The sequence below is a fragment of the Streptopelia decaocto genome (assembly GCF_964273445.1).
Source record: "Streptopelia decaocto genome assembly, chromosome: Z".
In the NCBI taxonomy this organism is placed as follows: Eukaryota; Metazoa; Chordata; class Aves; order Columbiformes; family Columbidae; genus Streptopelia; species Streptopelia decaocto.
The window spans coordinates 71,824,589-71,844,656 of record NC_138657.1 but is presented as its reverse complement, the minus strand read 5'-3'; the positions used below and the strand labels follow the sequence as shown (position 1 = coordinate 71,844,656).

Sequence of the window (20,068 nt, the reverse complement as noted above, 5' to 3'; positions counted from 1 at the left end):
GTGTTAAGACAGGACTGTCTCCTTGATGCTCTGAAAATCCCAGGAGAGGAGGTTGTGATTTCTCCTGGGGAAGGATCTCTGCCAGCCTGAGGTCTCTTTCTCCATCTTGGTTTTGGAGATGGGGAGCACAGGCTTGTCTGTGAACCACCTTCCATGAAGGGCATTCTCACTTGTAAAGCAGCAGCTCTCTGATTATCAAAAAGATTACATTGCTATCTTGGGAAAGTTTTGTGTTTTGCTTGGTCCTGTATCTGAGTTTTAGCAGGCAAGTTCAGCCTCCCTTCAACCATATGTCTAAGAAACTCATATCTTCCTAGATATAAACCACATATTTCACAGGGGAAAAAAACATTTATTTTCATATTTTATGCGCTTTTGATCACCAGTTCAAAACCAATGAGTTCAAACTGGGTAAGGGATCAGGGAAATGAGGCACTTCCATAACAGGAATCTAAAAGAGCGTTTGTCCCTTCCCTTTATTTTTAATTCTTTTGCCTCGCAGCCCAAAAGCTGAAAGGGCTATGATTGCTCCTTGCAAACATTTAACTGGAGTAAATGCCAGGGTTGAAGTGCTATTTTAATCCAGGAGTTTATAAGCCTTTGTATTTGGAGAAGTCCATGGGACTGTGCTGCCTGAGAGCAGACAAGGCTTTCTGCAGGGAACATCTCATGCACTCATCTTGGAGGGACAGTACTGCTCACAGAAAGACCAAATTTTTATTCCAAATCCAAAGTTAGGTGACAGTTCACAGTATCACAGTATCACAGTATGTTTGGGATTGGAAGGGACCTCAAAAGATCATCTAGTCCAATCCCCCTGCTGGAGCAGGAACACCTGGGTGAGGTCGCACAGGAACATGTCCAGGCGGGTTTTGAATGTCTCCAGAGAAGGAGACTCCACCACTTCCCTGGGCAGCCTGTTCCAGTGTCTGTCACCCTTACTGAGAAGAAGTTTCTTCTCAAATTTAAGTGGAGTAAGTTAACCTTACTGGAGAGCCATGCCTGTGATATGACTTCCATGGAAGGGAATGGGTTACCTCAGGCGTCAGCTGTTGAAACTGAGATCAGGATTCCTCCATGAGAACCAGTAATACTTTGATGTTTCTTCCCAGCAAGACATGGATGTTTCCACATGAGCTAGGATGCAGGCAAAATTAGGAGAGTTTTTTCAAGATAGGTATAGTTTAACAAGACAGGTTACATGGTCTGTATTTCTTGGAGATAAGAGTCATTTTTTTTTAATAGTTTTGTGTTCACAAGGAATCAGGGATGTACCTAAAACTCAGCTTCATGGAACAGTTGTGTAGTGTCAAGACAGACACACAGACTGTTGGAGGAAACCAGTTCCTAGATGACTGAACCTTAGTGAAGCTCTTCAAGCTGAAGTGGGGAAGTACATCTCTTAGATAGGCTGCAGTGCTATTTCTGTGGAAGAGATGCCTGAGATCTTTTACACTGAGGTTTAACCTACAATAAACACAAATGAAACAGAAGGGAATGGGGATGCTTTCGGTTCATGGAGTGTGTGGGAAGGAACTGGTGATGGCTAAAAATGTGGAATATCTCTGCTCACTGGCTTGACCTGACAGCAGCTTAACTCAACCTTGGAGCTTCGTACATCAAGGATAGGGGTTGTCAAGCAGTATCTATGACACAAAGAGAGATAGGGAACAGAGAGAACTCACCTACACAAACAACTTTATCCCAAGGTGTGAGCTTCCAGGCAATGGCAAGAGCAGTCACTGCCACAGCTTAGTCTCTGTAAGCCCAGCCTAGGGGCCCTCTGAGAGGAAGGAGAAGGATATAAATTGAGCCAAGGCTTTTGGAAAGCTCCACTAGGTTTTCCTTCTTTCTGCTAGGGACAGGCTGCTCTCCAGGGCAGCTGGGTTTTGAGGAGCTGGGCTCTGGGCAGAGCTTGGCGGGGGTACCAGGTCCCTATGGAGAAAGCAGCCGAAAACTGACATAAAGCTTGACTGCCTTATGGGACTCCTGTTTAGATCTAATAGGAAATGTTTTACCACAACAGACTTTGAGTATTAAAAATATATTTATTTTTACATAATTTCCCATGGGGGCAATAACTGTGATTTGAAAAACTTCTCTAAGTTTGTGTCAGAGCTGTATTTATTTTTGTGTTTTTTGCATCACTTCCTATCACTTTGTATTGCTGTTGTTAACAACATGTGCAATCGTGTCAAGCTGTGTCAGTACCAGCATGTCTAGGAGATACTGTTTTCTAGTAAAGGGAATCATATGTGCCAGTCTGTCACTGTCAGACTAGGGTTTTTTTAAATAAAACCAAATTACTATCTCAGCTGCTTTATTTGGCATGCTGATATCGGTCAAAATATTGTGAACTACGACAAAAACCAGGATACAAAGTGATATGAAATTCTAAACCAAATTTGAAAAAAAAAACCCACAAATTTTAAAATTAAAATTTTCCAAAATGAAGAAGAGGCAATTTCTACTGCTATTAGTAATATATTTCAAAAAATGCATACTTTAATTCTGAAGTGGGCTGAAAACAGACATGAGAAGATGTAGATGCTTCCCGAGAAGTAATCTGTTGCAAGGCATTCCAGTTATCTTGTGAGTCCTCACCCCTTGCCCAGAGCCAAGGCAGGTGGGTGAGGTGTTGCCAGGTGGGGAAGGAAAACCAGAACTTGTGTTATTGTAGGAGACAGGGAAAGAGAGAGACGAGGCAGCCCTGTTCCTTCCCAGAATAACCTAGGAGGGAATATTTTCTGATTTAAGGTTATCTAGCACTTCTTCCAGGCCTGTGTCCCAAAAGTGGTGTTTGACCACAAGTGTTGCACATGCTGGGCAAATCTAAGGCATCCATTTGGAGCTATCTTTTCTTGTTTTATCTCTCCTTGTAGTGATAATATAAAATGCTGCTTATAGGAAAGGGCAGGATCTAATATTGAAGTTTATCTTCTTATTAAAAATGCACTAGACCTGAGGCAGAAATAATTTCAGTTCATCCTTAAAATTTTTTATTTCAGACCTTGCATCCGCTCTATGAAAATGGAGATGTCAGTACCTCTCCCAAGAGGGCCCTCTGTTAGTGACGCCAGGATAAAAATAATTTTGTATTAATACCACGAGCATATGAAATGTTTTACCTGTGTGGGAAATTCCCGTTGCCACGTAGCGTTTGTTTAGTGCTAGCAGGAGGCTGGGCTCAGAACCAAGCACCAAAGACACAATCCATGACCACAAAAGTGTATTTCAGCATTTAACTTCTTCAGAAGGAAGAAGGATTCTTGTTCTTTCAAGGCAAGAAGACATAATAAAGAAGATCTTTATTTAATAATGGAGGAACAGGCAGGAGGGAATAGAGCTAAACCCTTTTATGGTGGTGTCTCTGAATGGTCTTGCCGCAGGTTTTTTTAAAATTAAATCCCTCACACTTAGTACAAGCTACTCCATTTCAGAGATGAAAATGCATGTGATTGCCAGCATAAATCCTCCCCAGCCACAGCAGCCAGAGAGGCTCCACAGAACAGAGAGCATCTACACATCAAAAATGTGCAGTTTTGTAACGTGGGTCCCTGGAGAGCCCCTCCTTTGACTCAATAATAATTAAAAAAACCCCAGACACGTTGGTTTGCCAGGCAGCTGCTGTGACCTTCCCCTTCCCCGTTTCCATCCCACCGGGTTCTCACCGCTGCTCCTGCCCTGGCCACGCTGGCTGCACCCTGTTCGGCTCTGGCTGCGGTTCAGGGCAGGGATGGGCTTGGGTTTCGTGCCGCAGAGCAGCTGGCGCACCGACACCAGGCAGGTCACAGCGTTAGCCTGGCACTCGGGTAATGAGAGTTCGGCTTTTGTCTGTGCCCCAGGCTGGCCATGAAATGTAGATATTCAACCAGTGTGAGCCTCAGACGTGGTGTGGCTCTTCTCTTCACCCGCGTATCCTCTGATCCATGTTAAATGTCGAGCTTGCTGGGTAAAGATCCCTGGTTTTGATTTTGGATAGAGTTCGCTGGGTGCAGCTCTGATGCCAGCAAGGCACTGCTGTATTATGAATGTGAAATATTGTGATATTGCTGCTGTAAAAAATAATCTTGTTGCACTGGCAACTCCGCCCTGGTGCAGTGCCTGCAATGGAGATCTTGTTGCATGGTTCCTTCATCTCTCATGATTGTTTTATGGTGCAAAGAGACTTTGGCTGTTAGCTTATAGAACAACCTCCCTAGGAGCAAAGATTTTAGTTTCCTTGCCCTCTCCCATGGATTTGCCTTTCAGTGCACACTGTCTTTCTCTTTTTTGAAGGGAGGATAGAGGACCTGACCATGTCAGGTTTCAGTTACTTGTGCACACGAAGTAACAGTCCAGTAAACACCAGAAATAAGGGGTGAGATTTCTCTGCCTGTGAAGGGATGGGTGATCTCCTGGGTGGCACTTGTGCTGTCGCTGAGATGTGATACTGAAGCTGTCCCACAATGATGATAAGGTGCCCAAAAGCAGAGTCAACGAAAGTAGGAGGGGACAGGACACAGTGGAAGGAGGAACATTATGAGATCTGAAATAAAAAAGTGTGCTGTGGCTGGGGGAGGTCTTCTGAGACTGCTTATAGCCTGTTGCAGGGGCGAACTGAATTACAGTCTCAGGAAGGACAGATTCATGCCCTTGGGAGCAGAATGTCACAGCTTCCATGGCTTGGTATTAGTGAGGTTAATAACTTTGCTGAGAGCCACTCTGCAAGGGAAGCCAGGATCCAGCTCCTGGATACCACTCTTCATAGCTGGTCCAGAGCAGCATTCATGCTCTTGAGGTCGCTTGTATAAAGGGTGGAGCAGAGATCATTATTTTTACAGAGTTTATGTTGTCTCTGTTCTGTTGTCAGGCTTAGTTAAGCTGACACTCCCCTAATTGGGCTGTGTTCATTTCATGCATGAAGTATCAGGCCCTAGTTTGTGTATGACTTGGCAAAACCAGGCAGATCTCAAACCTCCTTTTTCTTGGAGCCACAAGACATAATATCTACAAAACTTTTCCAATAGCCTATTGAAAGCACTGCTCTTGGCATATGCTGCTTAGCATAAACCAGAAACAAATTTCCAGGCTGTCTGACCAGATCTTGAATGTAACCTTATGCACGACTTTTCCATGCAGCAGTACTAAATGGAGGAGGCTGGTGGGATGGCCAGTTACATTTATAGCTGAATTTTGGCATGGGTTTAATTTTATTAAATACAGATGTTATTCTGTGGTTTAGCTCCTAAATCTGTCTGCCTGAGAAAACATCCACTTTCCCAGTGACTTGGTCTCAGTGGTTAGACCAAGAACTGGGCACTAAGCCATATTTATGTATGCTGAGTTTCCACTGATGAATAATTTTAAATAGTTTTCAGTGGCAGTGAAATGATAACTTGGAGTACAAATCCCATTCCTTTTTTCCAGTGATTTGTGACTGCAGTTTGCAGAAGCAGGAAGTTCAAGTTGCTTAGAGATACAAAGAAGTTTTCAGAAATTAAATACTTCTCATCTGATAGCCCTTCAGGTTTCCCCTCCCTTTTTCCTCAATGCTTTCAGAATCAACAGGGCATGATAAGACATGCATGCTTGGATCTACAGCCAGAATACTCTGAGCTTGTGGTTTCAAGGTGAAACTGGTGTAATGCTTGTCTTTCCCTAACTTTTTGTTTATTGTGATCACCCAAGAGGCTTCATTTCTGTCCAAACCGTTCCAGAAACAAGTAAAAGTTGCCTGGTCTGTGATAGCTGGCAACTGCTGGTTTAGGAGGCACAGCAGTAGGACCTCACAGTTCTCTGTTGGTAAAAATAAAACCACCAAAGCAGTGTTGCCCTGTGCATGTGGTCAGTGGTGGTTCTCTTTTGGTGTAGCCAGAGCACAGAAAGTTCTGTCTGCTGATGTTGTTGCATGAGGCACCCTTCGCAATTCCTTGTGGTTGTTCTTGCTCTATCCAGAGGTGTTGGCTGTTATCCAGTAAAAAAAAAAAAAGAAATTCTTACTACAGAAATTAGCCTCATATTTTAGCCTTTAGGGACAGGTGGCTATGGCAGGACAGAGACTTCCCATTCAGTTTTGAACCAGGTTCATAACTATTTGGAGCCTTCAGAAGAGGGTTGTCCTAGAAAATCTGCCGCTAGGTACCATGCAACCAGACACAGGAGAGCAATGCCTTGAGTGAGTTTCATTTGCCGTTTTTGTTTCATGTCCCACTGCTTCATGTTTTTGTGCCATCCCAAAGCTTTTTGCAGCTGTTTGTGAGTCTCACATAAAAGCCGCTCCTCATGCAGAGCGCATCCCTCACTGCAGTGGGAAGCCAGGCGCTTTTCCTCACTGCAGCAGGTACATGCATGGTTTCTTTCTAGGAGCATTTCAGATCCTTGGATTCAAATGCATATGTTAAATGGCTCTTCCCCAGCTGTACAGACCCTGGGGGACAGGCTGAGTAAGGGGGACAGTTCCTCACACCCCCCGCAAGCCCTGGGAAGACCAAAGGAGCTCACAGAACCTCCAGCTACTGCCAGCAGCACTTGGATTTCTGTTTCTGTATGCAGTCCCTGTGAGGGCTGCCCTGCCAACAAAAATGGAAAGTCACTGAGGACTTCAGAGTCTCCCAAAAGCTGCTGTGTGACCCCGAGTCTCTGTCGTGTGCCCTGTGTGATATGTCCTGGCAAGAGAATATGTACCCGAAGGTCTACAGCCCAGATTAGCAGTTCTGGATGTCTTCATAACTCTCCCATCCACCATGCGTTTCTGTAGGTCCTTCTGGCGAGGCAACTGGGTAGACCTGCTGGCTGTGAGCAGCACGGACAGTGTGGTCCCCTGTGAGTGCTCAGCCTTTCATTTCAGGGTCACCATAAGTCTTTGGCTTGCCTGTGCTGCTCCATGTGAGCACATGGTCTTCCCAGGACCCGCACGGGATCTGCGAACATGTCTCTATAGCCCAGTAGGTTTTCAAGCTGTGTCATCTATTCCTCTTTACATTAAATCTGTTTATCTTTTTTTTTTTTTTGTGGCATTTGTTCCAGGACTAGACCTGTAGCCCCTGGGGAGGGGATCAGAGTAGCGCTTGCTGTATAGGAGGAAATGTGCAAGTGTTGGGAAGTTCTGTTTTTAACAAATAGCTTTATCTTTCATCTGCTTTGATAATACTGGTTGCTCTCAGGAAAATTCCTTCAGGGGCACATAACACAATAGCTGAAGCCCTGCAAGCCTGGACCTCTTGAGCTCTGCTTCTGTTTTCCTCTGGGACGTCAGACAAGTTACTCTGATCTCTCTTTACTTTGTTGTCTCCATTGTAAAAGAAGAGAAAAATGTGTCCAAGGAAAGCAGTGAAGGATTAAGCACTTTGAGGGTCTTGAATGAAGCCTCTGTGTTGGTCTGAATCACCCAGTAGGAGCAGATGGCAGCTGACTTGGAAATGTCTCACACAGCTAGATGTGCCTAAAGAAAGTAAAAAGCACATTTACCTGCTAACATAGCTTTAAATTAGTAATTAGAGGGCTTGATGAAAATAACCCACAGAGAGAAAAAAAAGAGAGGTGATTTGAAAAAAAGGCTTAAAAATTAGGGAGGCTGTGTTATTTATAGGGTTATCGGAGGAAAAGGAGGAAGGATAGCAGTTCAATGCACTGAATAGCTCAGACGCTTGCTAATGCCAGAGTGAATAAACAGGAAGAACTAGATGTCTTAACTCGTCATTTAATAGGTATAATAGACACATGCTGAGATAACTCATGAGGCTGGAATATTAATAGAAAAGAATAAAGCTTATTCTGGAAGGGTATTAGAGGTTTTCCTTGTATGTCCATATGCTCTGAGATCCAGCGTGAAGAAAGAGATGAACAAATAGCAGATCTCTGAATAATGCTACAAGGGTAAACAACACAGGCACAGCAAACTGAGAAGGGCAGTCTTTTGTGAAAAAATAATACATAGTTTTCTAAGCATAGTGGTAAATGAAGAATTCTAGTTATGCAGAGACAGAGAGGAGTTCAGGGGAGCACGACCTGTTCTGCTGGCACAGGGTTTTGGTGCAGAGGTCAGTAATTTTTTGGAGCTAGAGAGGAGGCTGTTTCAGAACTGATTCCCTCCAACAGGGAGGAGTGACCTGGTCCTAGGAAAGCAGGAGGGAGTGTAAACAGGAATGGTTATGAAATAACGGTATGATACTTAGGAAAATATGACAATAGCAAAGTGGTCAAAATGGACTTTAAGAAGGAAATCTTCAGTAAATATGAAGAACTAGTAACTGAGATCTCATGGGAAGAAAATCTGGGGTGGAGGGAGAATTAAGCAGAGCTGTCTTTTCATTAAATAGTTGATATCAAGGGCACAGAGGTAAGTTACTACCTTTCAGGGAAAGGCTTGGAAGGGTAAGTGAAATGCCAGAAAAAGCTATTGAGGACGTAAAGGGCATTGAAAGTTGTTCTGTAAGAGTTGGGATCTCTGGGGTTCTGTAACCATTCTAGTAAGAGGGCGATCAAAAACAGTTTATGTCTGCTACTCAGTGAAAATGCCTAGCAAATAATGTTAAGAAATATTTTTGTTGTTGTTTGTTTTCCTTTAGACATCTAACATAATAGTTGCCAGAAACAGTGGAGAATTGGGGAGGTTTGGGGCTGGAATAGAGAGGGAATGGGTTGGCTAGGTAAGGCAGATGATGTCCTGAGGCAACGGTGACTTTGAGAGTTTCTGGTGCACACACGGGTAAAGTTCAGAAAACTGGGAAAAGAACAAGCATAATGTCTATCTTGAAACACGGGGAAAAGAAAAGCTGAGTGATTATAGATATATTAGGTTCTTTACTTGGTTAAAGGTTGAACAATCCAACAAACCACTTCAAAGCAACTAGAAGTGTGTGTGTGGGGGAAGAAATGATTAACAGTCAGCAGTCCTAAAAAACTGCATCAAACCAAAATTAATTCTGTATTAGTGGTAGCCAGAGGGCTTTTGAATTAGCCGTAGATAACTGCCGGGTGTCTTGACTGTCGTTTATGGCATTTTTACAAGTAAACTGGAGATACACGTTCAAGATAAAATCACCACACAGTGAGTGCCAAACTTTTCAGAAAAAAAAATACACTGACAGTAGTTATCAATGACTGATTATGGAACTTGAGAGATTCATGATGGATGTATCCTGAGTCTGGTATTCAATATTTTCTTCTACATCTTGGCTGGCAGAATAAAGAGCATACTTAGTAAATCTGCGAATGGCACCACGCTGGCAAGAGCTACAAGCACACTGAAAGATAGGATTAGAATTGACTAGCTGGAGAAATAGTCTGAAAAAATTTGGATGCAGTTCAGCAGGCATAAATGAAAGATTTGCATTGCCTGATGAGGCATAGGCTCTGCCAGAAGGGATCTGCCAAAATGGATCATATTCTGGAATGCCATCAGCTGCATGCTGGTGGTGCATGAGGATATTATTTTAAATTACTTCTAGGTGAATTTCCATGTCAAATATGCATTGTCTACAAGACAGATGGAGTGGCCCTTGCCCTCTGGCCAGCTTTGGAAAGGCCTCAGCTGTGTGACCAGAATGAGGTGAACTAGCTGGGAACCCCATTGGAGAGCAGCAAGAGTGATGTTATTTCTGACAGACTGACCCATAAGAAATGACTGAAGAAACTGGAGCTGCTTCTATGCTTGGGAATAGAAGACTACAGTAAGGCATAACAGCCTTCAATGCATAATGTGCCCCGTGTCTTTGGCAAGTAGAACAAGGAACCAAGGGGGAGCAGAAGAGCACTGTTGACCATCCTGGGAGAAGATATAATTTGTTTAAATTGAAGTAATGAGTTTTATGTCAGATAATGGGGAAAAACTCCACCAGAGGAAGGACACTGCGGTCCTGGAATAGGCAGCCTAAGGAACAGGTGTCACTGGAGCTTTCTAGGACATTTACTGTGAGTGACAGGCATGACCCTGTCTTGAGTTGGAGGATAGATATGATGACCTTTTGAAATCCCTTCCAGTAGGTTTTGATTTCACAATAGCTCTTGTGGTGATGTCCCATCTGTGGGATGATACTATGAGATGTACTTGTACTGGAGGAAGGTCACTAACAGTAGACTGATGGCAACAGCCTCAGACGGTTCAGGGAGAAGAGATGAAGCAGGGTTGGAATACTGAGTACCACTAGTTAAGCATTAATTCTTACCCAAGAGAAGGTGAACACCCCGTAAAACCAGTGGTGGCATTGCAGTGGGATGTGTGCAGGGGAAACGCACAGTATGGGCTTAGAGTGCTGTGGTACCTGTCCACAGTGCTGCTCCATCAGTGTCATCACCAAACTTCTCGGTTCCCTGACATGGGGTGGTTGCAGAGAGCACAGGTTCCTGGTGACATTGTCTTTTAGCAGCTCTGCTTGGTTTTCCTGATGCATGTCTGTATTGACTCTGCTTACATTCAAGCATGTCTGACATGTTTTCTCTTCTTTACAGAGGAAGAGAGACAACTTCAAGCAAACAACCGGGATTTTAATCTGCAGTTTGAATATGCTGTAAGTAACCAGCATATGTTGTTTCATGCAGATGTTGTCACAGATGCAGCTACATCTGCTTCATGTCTTGCGTGTTGTTTCAAGGGGGTGACGTGACTGGATGCTAGCTATGATGCTGCAAACAAGGCAGGGATGTGTCAGATGAACCTCCAGAAATGGTTCATTGCTGAGTCAGACGTAGGCAGCTCTGCCTTTGGAGTCAGCCCTGCAAATGGGCGGTTGAATGAGATCTAATGCTGGAAGAGTGAATGCAGTGACTTCTCACACTTCCAGAAAATTATTTGTGAGTCAAAGCTTTTGCAGGATCAGGCTTCAAGGCCTTTCAATAATTGAACCTTGTGGGGAGTTTTATGTTGGAAACGTGTCTTCATTTAAAGAAAAACATGAAAGGAAATGTGTCAGTTCCTCAGCTCTTGCAGTGAAATCCTCTCTGGCAGGAAGGTTTTCAATCTGGCCTTTGTGGCTTCCTGCCAGCTTTATTTCCAGCTCCTTAACAGCATACTTAGGTTCATGTCATGCCCTGAAATCTGTGACTCCAAGGAGCACTATGACACGGGCTGGCTGTGACCCAGGTCTGCCAAGCTGCGGTGCCAGGCAGCTCCTTGAGAAACTTCATTTCCAAAGCTTGTGGACCATTTGCTGATGCTGTGTGCAGAGAAGAGCTGGCTCAGTTGCTAGACCTGTAGTGCCTGGTTGCAGGGTCATCTCCTCCTTGAAGCAATCCCAAAGCTCCATTCCTTCAAAGTGTTTGCAGCTGCCAGCTGATATCGAAATTAGTTTTGTGGACTTTTTTTCCTCTGCATATCTGAAATCCAATGGTAAAATACATCCTTCAGTTTTACTCAGGAGCTCCTTTGAACCACGTTTCGGTTTAGGAACTTCACAAGTATTTTCTTGGTAAGAACTGGAAAAAGTTGACATTTTGGAACATTCTAATTTCTTCTGAGATAAAGAGTCTGCCTTGCCAACAGCTTTGACTAAAGATGTTAATGAAGCTGATCTGCTGGCAGCATGAACTGGATGGTTTTCAGTGGTCATCTTTCATCCATGAATTAACCAAAACAGGTTAAAGACTTCCTTGGTACAGAACTACTGCATGTGTCCGGAATATGAAATGTACTGTAGTAAATATATGTAAAGGACTATGCAGCACAAAAGCCTTATCAAGCCTGGTGATTTGAGACTGGGAAAGTGCATTTGATTTGCACAGAATCCTGCCAATAGAGTACTGGGGTGGGTATTGCCACTATGTACAGATTTGTGATCTTTCACTGAATGATTGTAACGTAGACTATGTGCAGCAGTGGGGCAGGAAAGCAGGAGGGAGATGTCAAATGGTGTCAGAGTAGAAAGAACAAGCAACACATCTAGTTCTGAGCCTGTTTCCGTGAAAAGCCATTTGTAAGGCTGACTTTGTATGTCTCTATTTCCCTGTTGATTGTTTGCATGCCCAAGGATTTGCAAATAACCCAAATTAAGGAGAAGACTGTAAGACCTCTGAAGGGTTTCTGTAAGAGTCTGTTGATTAGGTATGAAAATAAATGCAGCCAAAAGCCAGCTCAATATAATCTGTTAAAACCTGACAGTGAGTTTCAGTAATCCTAGCTCTCACTTCAGTCAGCTTTGGCTCATGATTTCCGGAGTCTGGTGTGCACTGAGGCTTATGAAATCTAGAAAACTGTCCAGAAAGGACCAACCCTTGAAGTGGTGAGTGGGTGGTCAGGTACTGAAAGACCTCCAGTGGTGATGCAGGCACTGCCCTAACTGTACAGGGCTTCACATGATTCCTGGGCTGCTTATTTCCAATAAATCCTGGTAAAAGTTCAATTTATTAAACCCACATTACCACAGTGTATAAAAAGGATTAACCTTGCCTGTAAGTTACTTCAGATCCTATGTTATAGATTGCTGGGTGCATCTGGAGATGCCAAAAAGGGAGAAAGTCTCATGGTGCCCTCCCATCCACATATGCTTGATGCTCCTGAAAGTTAGATCTTCCAGTCCTGTAGTCCACTGCAAGGGTGGAAACTGGACCCCTTCCTCATGTCCAGGTTTCTCTGAACACTGGGCTTTCACTGTTAAGCACCAAGGTGTGATCCAGGGGAACTGAGACTACCCAAACAGAGGAACCTGCCCATGGTTGCTCAGGCACAGCAGCTATGAGGCTCAGTTGTCTCTCAGCATGCTGACATTTTCTGAACACAGTAATTTCTGTCTCATGCAACCATAGTCCTCCCTAAAGACAACTTTAAACCCTCATGTATTTAATTGGACCTGTGTACAAGAAAACAACAGAAATGTTTGGACTGCCCGTGCTTCATTGTGGTACTCAGCTCTTTGGGACATGAGTATTGGCATAAATGGGCAGCCACATTATGATATGTCTTGTTTTTAGAGCCAGGAGGATAATAGCCATCGTCCAGCTCTCAGTCCCATGGAGAGGACCATTAGTCCTTGTCCTCGTGCACAGGAATCCTGTCTTCCCTCGAGGCACAAGGACGGTTGCACCAATAGCTATTCCAGCCAGGTAAAAGGGACACTGGGCAGAAACTGGAAGGAAAGCCTGTAATATAAAAAGCTTAGAAAGTATTTTAGACAGCGAAAGCCATAGAAGTGAGGTTTCCTTTACTTGGTAACTTAAAGCCATGTTAGCTATAAAACCTATAGAACAAGTTCTTGTAACAAAGCTAGGTGAGGCGGTAAATGTTTCTGTAGGGTGAGGCAGTTGCTGAGAAAGGCCAGTGAGGAAAAGAAAGGGAAATGCGAACAGGGGTGTAGTGTATTGCCTTACTGCTGGTGTATGTTGCAGCTGGTGTGAAGGTTCAAGGCTTTCACTAAAAAGAGAGTCTCTATTATGTAGGCATAGATCAAAAGTACAGAGATGCTTTGTCCTTGGTCATCTCAGTGAGAACAGGGAAGTGGGAATGTACAATTGGAGGTAGGTGTGTTGTCCCTGAATAGCTGGTGGTTATCACCCCTTCCTGGTGCAAAGTCTACAGGATATCTATGAAGGGAGACAAGAGAGGATGAGAAAAACTTGTAAACTCCATTGTGTGTGGAGTCTGACATAAGCTCTGGCAGCTGCTGAAAGCTGGCCCTCCTGGTATGAAGCAAGACTCACAAATATGCTCAAACTAGCTTTGCAAGAACCTGATGCTGCAGTGTGGAAAGCTGTGTTTGCCAATGCATGCAAGGACATGTCCAGATCCATCACACTTGGACTTGCAGGAGACGTTGGAGGGCAACTTCCCTCCCAGAGTTCATCAGCAAATACACGAGAAGCCAAGGTGCAGATTGTCCCTTCCGTGCTGCTCCAGCCGTGGAACCTCTTCAGCTGAGCACTGGCTGGGCAAGAGGGTTGGACAGTGCAGGAGGCTGGACTGATAGGGTAGCATGGGGATAAAAGGCGGGTAGGAGCTGCACATACTGGAAATCTCCTTAACACAGGGACTTCACAGCAAGGGGGAGAGACAGTTTCAGGAGAAGAACTGAGTGTGTCTTGTGGGCATATGTGTTATGCAGTGGTGAAATGGAGAAATAAACTTAACAGCAGAGTCAATTATACTGTTAGGCAGCATTATTTATTAACAATGTGAAGCTCTGGGGATCATCCTACATAGGTGCTCCAAAGACTGGATGCTCTTGTGTTGCTTATTTTCGCAAAATTATTACATATACATTACAATTTTTGAAAATTTTGACATACAATACATCTATACTAAGAAATAATTGATGATGTTAGTTATAATTGTTTAGTTTCTTACTTACAATACATCTATTAATTATTAGTTAAATATAAACTAAGCACTCTGCTTCTATACAATGCATTACTTAATCTTCTGTCTCCCTCTTGTCATGCAGAAGCATCTAAAACTTGAAAAATATCCCCTCATTTTGTAGGTGATCAGAAAGCATTTATCTTCTGTTAATTGGTTAATGAAGGGTACATCTTTTAGAACTTAATCACAGTATACATTAATTTGGTAGCTTCTCTTCAGTGGGCTGGAAGATTGGGGAGGTCTCCGTTCTACATGAGCAGAGGCAGTACAGACTGATATGAGGACAAGGGAAGTGCCTCTTAAGAAGCCTCTTACGTGTCTTGTGATTATTTTTGCTGCTGTTAAATAGCAGGAGGTGCCTGTGGTTGAGGGCAGAAGCTTCAAGCACTGGCAGTGCTTGGGTAGGTCAAGATTTATTTGGACTTGGTGTGAAGACTGAATCTGAAACTAGAGCTCTCAAACTAGTGCAGCCCCAGATATCCTTGGCTTTATCCTGCACTGCAAGAACACAGTAGCTTAGAAAAATAAACTTTAAAACAAAGTGCTGTGCAGTTCACTGGAAGGGCTGAGTGTGAAGGTATGTACTACCCACCAGCTCACAAAATTAGTTAGGAATGACTCAGAAACCAAGTGTGAATCAGTGGCATGCAATGGCACTTAGTGCAGCACAAAAATGGACTCAATATAGACCTGTAAAAATGAAAAGTGAAGTCCTAATCCTGTGTTTATTCACACTGCAGACAAGAAGATCCTTCTGGACTTCAGTGAGAGATTTGCCTGAAATAAAGTGAAATGAAGGGTGCCAGATGTGGTCCAGCAAGATTTAAAGGCTTTGGTCAATGTTCTTATCTGAGGCTATTCAATCTGGATGCACTGTCCCCAGTCTGTCTGCACTGTCCCCAGCGCAGTTGCAGATCGCACTGACCCGTGTGAGTCCACCGTGATGGGCTCTCTGTCTATCGACACTCTGCAGAAGAAAATCTCTTCTGAAGGCTTTTAATGTTTGCTCTGATCCCAATTCCCTTTTATTTCTTCACTTTCATGTTGGAATTTAGCACAGCTGCACTGGGACGTCACAAAGGGCTACAAAAACAACTTTGAAACTGGCTTTCAGACAATAGGAGAGGAAATGCAGGGCCCATGAGTCAATGACAAATTTCATCTTGGATCAGGATCTAGGGTCAAACCAGCATCCTTTCTGCAGGGCCAGCAGTGAGGAGGCTGCTTGGACTCTGCTTTTCTTCTCCCTGGTCACCTGATGAACTGTAGTGAAAGAGGAGGGATGTATAAATTCTATGAATCACAGAATATTTGGGGTTGGAAGGGATCTCTGGAGATCATCTAGTCCAACCCACCTGCTAAAGCAGGTTCACCAGAGCAGATCACACAGGAAGGTGTCCAGGTGGGTTTGAATGTCTCCAGGGAAGGAGACTCCACAGCCTCTCTGGGCAGCCTGTTCCAGGTCTCTGGCACACTCAAAGTAAAGAAGTTTCTCCTCATATTCAGATGGAACCTCCAGTGCTTCAGTTTGTGCCCATTGCCTCTCATCCTATCGTTGGGCACCGCTGAAAGGAGTCTGGTCCCATTCTCTTGACATCCACCCTAGAGATATTTATAAAATCTCCTATGACAAATACATCTCCAACTGGGCTGAATCAGCAGATGGGTTCTTACCTCTTTTGAAACTGATCATGGAGAAGGTACTTGGATCAAGCTCTGCTCCGCTGCCTCTTCTTGCCTGCTTTGATATGAAGAGGATTCCTGGTGGCTTATTCTCAAGGACCTTGTCACTGTGGTCAAGGTGGCAGCAACAGCTGCCCTCTCTTCCCGTATGAACCTGCAGATTTTGCCCAGTGTTCGTCACACTCAAGGCTGAATGGAGTGTTGTCTGATCAGGTGAAGAGTGGTCTGAGTAACTCCTGAAAGTATAGCTGCTCCTTTTGCATTTAGGAAGGTGTTTGCTGGATTCACCCAAACACTACCTGAGACACTGTCAAGTAGCAGCCAGAGCAGGGCTGTCCTATGAGAGGGGATGAACTGGAAGCTGAGGGTGACCCCAGTGCAAGCAATGAACTCACTGACCAGGACACAGTCCTGCAGCATCTGGTTGGGGAACAGGGCAGGATGCTACTAATGAGGCCCATCCTGGCCATCCCAGACAAGGTGAGGTCATGAACCACGTCCAGGGTCCATCTAGGGACCTCAGTCAGGGGCAGTGGGAGACAAATTGCACCACATGTCCAAGGTCCACCAGGAGGCAGAGATGGCTAGGTCTATCTGGGAGACTGGGACAAATGTTAGGCTGGAGACTGATATTCCTACAATGTGGCTCAGGCAAGGACTGAAGGCCCAGGGCTGGGCTTAGGTGGAGCTCCTGAGCCCTGTACAGGGGTTGTGGATGGAAACTCCAGGTAAGGTCAAGGCCATTAAGGCATATTAGGGCCCTGACAGGCCCAGAAAGACTGAGCTGTGCCAGACATGAGCTGCAGTGAAGATCATAGACTCTCTTTGGACTGAGTCCTCCACTCTTCATCTTACCTTAAACCTCACAGAGACAAAACTACTGCTATACTAGTTGGGAGTCTGACTATGTGAGACCTTAATGAGTACAGTATGGTGGTTTGGAGTTTTCCCCCTCTGCACCTCTTGGCAGTGCTCTGCCTTCCCCTTCACTTCTCCTCCCTGCCTGGCAGCAGCTTCAGGTACTGAGCTGAGTGGGAGGAGAAAGCAACATAGTCAAAGGAGGTAACTAAGAAACAAAACCTTTAGATCCCATGCACTGGCCTGTCTGTAAGCGATTGCATAAGATCATCGAGCCATACCAGCTCCATCTGCCTCCACGTCCTCCTCTGCACCACCATGATGAGAACACTCATCACAGTAACGTTACACGGATTCACAGCTCTGTAGCGGGATGAGTCCAGGCACAAGGAACAGCATAGGAGAACACAGCCAGTGACCACATGTTCCTAGAGATTTTCCTGGAATACCCAATGTGTGATGGGATCCTAGAAGTCACTTTATTATTTCTGTCAGGAAGCTTTTGAGGAGTTACATGTGTCATAAATTCTAAAAATTGTTAAAAAGAAAAAAAGAAATGAAGAAAACAAAGAAAGAGGAGTTTGGGTTGGATGTAGATCCTTTTATTTCTGGTTTTTGGCCTGTCTTTTACTTCTGAGAGTCAGGATGAGATCTTTAAAGAGACCAAGTGAGGCCCATCAGCATCCTGTTAGCCTTTCTCAGTCTTCTGTTGAGTTGGGACTCCTGATCACTGTCAGGAATAAGGCAGTGAACTTGGCAGGCTTAAAACTGATCTTGTCTGGCTACTCTGTACGCCCTATGAAAAGAAAGGCTCCCTGGTATCGCATGCCCTGTTACAAGTGTTTATTAAGTATGTCCTTGAGCACATACACAGCTCTGAGGTAACATTTCTGCATCTGGCAGCCACCTGCTTTCAAATTGTACTGCTGCATTTAAACAAAGTGCCATCGAATTGTGCTCCTGCTGTCTCCTTGCAAGGCTTTATCAAAGCACCCAGGAAAACCGTTTCTGCTTCTCTGCCACTTCATTGGACTGTACCTTGTGGTACACAGGTACCAGTGAAATTTCTAGATCTCGTGGCACAGCACCTCCTTGTGGGATGGCCAAGGTTTGCTAGGGTTTGCTTTGACCCAGGTTGTCCAGCTGCTAGAAACTATTGTCACTGAGCCAGGGGTGTGAATTCAGGTGGTTAATATCCTGACATACTCTGTCTTTTCTGGTTATTACTCTTCATCATCTGTAATCTAGTCACAAAAGCAGCAATGTCTCTTATTTCCAGTGACTTTTACCATGAGGACCATTTGTTTGCTCAGCGAACAAAGGTAGGAGCCATCTGCTGAGCATTTGCCCGCAGTCAGACGTCACAACCAGGCTTCTGAGAACACCCCCAAAGTAACAGCTCATCTGCCAGATCTAGACTTGTGTAACTGTGGAGTGGTGAGCACTATTCTTGGGGACAGCATTTTGGTGGAGTCACACCTCCAGGAGGTGTGAATCTAGCCCCTGAAAAGAGCAGATGACAACAATCCCTCACCCACAGACAACATTGCTCTTGTGTCAAGCTTCGCATCTGGGGAGCTTGAGGCTGACAGTGGGTACCCACACTTGAGCCTGTTCATTTAGGACACAGGCTCACACTGGGCCTGCCCACCATCAACCAGAAGTCTAGGGCAGACCTGAAAGTAAGTAAGTGTAAAGCTCCCAGTTCCCATCTCTGTGCTCAGCCCTTAGAGTTGCTTTCCTTAGATGTTTGATTTTTATAAATCTATAGGAGAACTGGAACCTCCTGTAAGGCCTCTTAATACTTAATTGCTGCTTCAAAGACATTTCCGATCCATCAGTTTTCCCTTATGGGAATCTCCCTCACTGAAGGCAGAGCGTGGGGGAGGTAAGAGGATGATGCTTTAGAGGTATTGCTTATAAAATGATGGCTGTGTTGGACTCTTTAACACACTGTGGTGCTGCAGGTTCACGTAGTACTCCTTCCATCCCAGAGTCAGGTTCCAGTATAGCTCTAAAGGAGTGACAGGGTGTGACGGTGTTAAGCATCACAGAATAGGATAAGATCAAGAGCAGAGGCCAACTGAGATTTCTCTGCAGTCAGCTGAGAGCCTGACCAGTCAAAGCATACAGACTTAGTGTACTGCATGAAAACATAAATTAAGCTTTACACAGAGCTTCAGCCGTATCCTTGATGTTGGAATGCAGAGCTTTGAATTGTAAAGGCTGAAGTTTTCCCTAGTTTGTTTTGATCATTTAATATTGATATTCCCTTAGTTCCCAAGGGCCATGAACAAATTGCTTGATAAGTTAGAAATATTCATAGTGATTATGAGGAGCTCTTTTTTTTCTGGTGCTTAGTTTTAATTGCAGATTTTAGAATAATGAGCAGACCCACTACAATACTCCTTCTCCTTACTTTGAGGTCTCTGGTGTCCAAGTGTCACAAAAGATAGTGTGTGCCAAACAATATCACGATCCTGAACCACTATGGAGAAAATATTGGATGTCCAGATTTCTGAAGTTAAGCATTTGGAATTTGTTATGTCTGGGTTTTTTACCATGCCTAATGGCAATAGGAAACAAAATGAATGGCTTTGATTCATTCAGTGATTTTCCTGACGTAATTAAGGGACAAAAATAGAAGGCAGGAATTGAAATAAACCACTCCCTTTCTTTTCATACTCTTCTCTGAGATTTTTGCAGGTCACGTTCTGTAAACCTTATGTGTTTACTGAGTAGTTTTTCCCATGTTGTATGTGACTCTCCAAAATCTGTTGATGCACAAAGGTCATGTCTCCTTTCTTTTTCCTGCAGCCACTGTCTTATTTTTTATTATTTTTTTTTCTTTCCAGTAAATGGCTGTGATATTTTTCTTTAGATTAGTAGTCAGAGAACATCTTTAGATCCAGGTTTTATTAAAATGTCTGTCAAACTCTGTGTCTGGTAGACACAGACTTGTCAAGCAAGAGATTTAATTCTCTATATTGGGTTTGCAGAGGATATTGTTATTTGATTTCTTCTGTTTTAGCAGTGTCCAGGGAGCCTGTATGAAGCACATATTCCATGGTGAGGAATTTTGAAACAAATTAAATTTAATCATGTATCATGGCATTTAGATCACAGACAGAGTTAACCACACCCAGAGATGGCTAAACAGTGTCAGGAGATAGGCAATATTGTTTCTATGTTGATCACTGATAAACATATTTTCTTGCTGGCGTGCAGTCAATAGGATGATTCGGCTAACTCTTCCAT

General features: G+C 44.0%; 1 protein-coding gene across 2 annotated transcripts in view; it reads left to right on the top strand.

The window, feature by feature from the left end:
- The window catches only part of LOC309451241 (phospholipid-transporting ATPase ID-like), a 77,307-nt gene that overhangs the window by 8,260 nt on the left and 48,979 nt on the right, over nt 1–20,068 (top strand). For both annotated transcript variants that reach the window (XM_082074822.1, XM_082074821.1), the window contains exon 3: nt 10,432–10,490. In XM_082074822.1, coding sequence (XP_081930948.1) covers nt 10,432–10,490 — 59 coding nt within the window. The remainder of the gene's footprint in view (nt 1–10,431; nt 10,491–20,068) is intronic.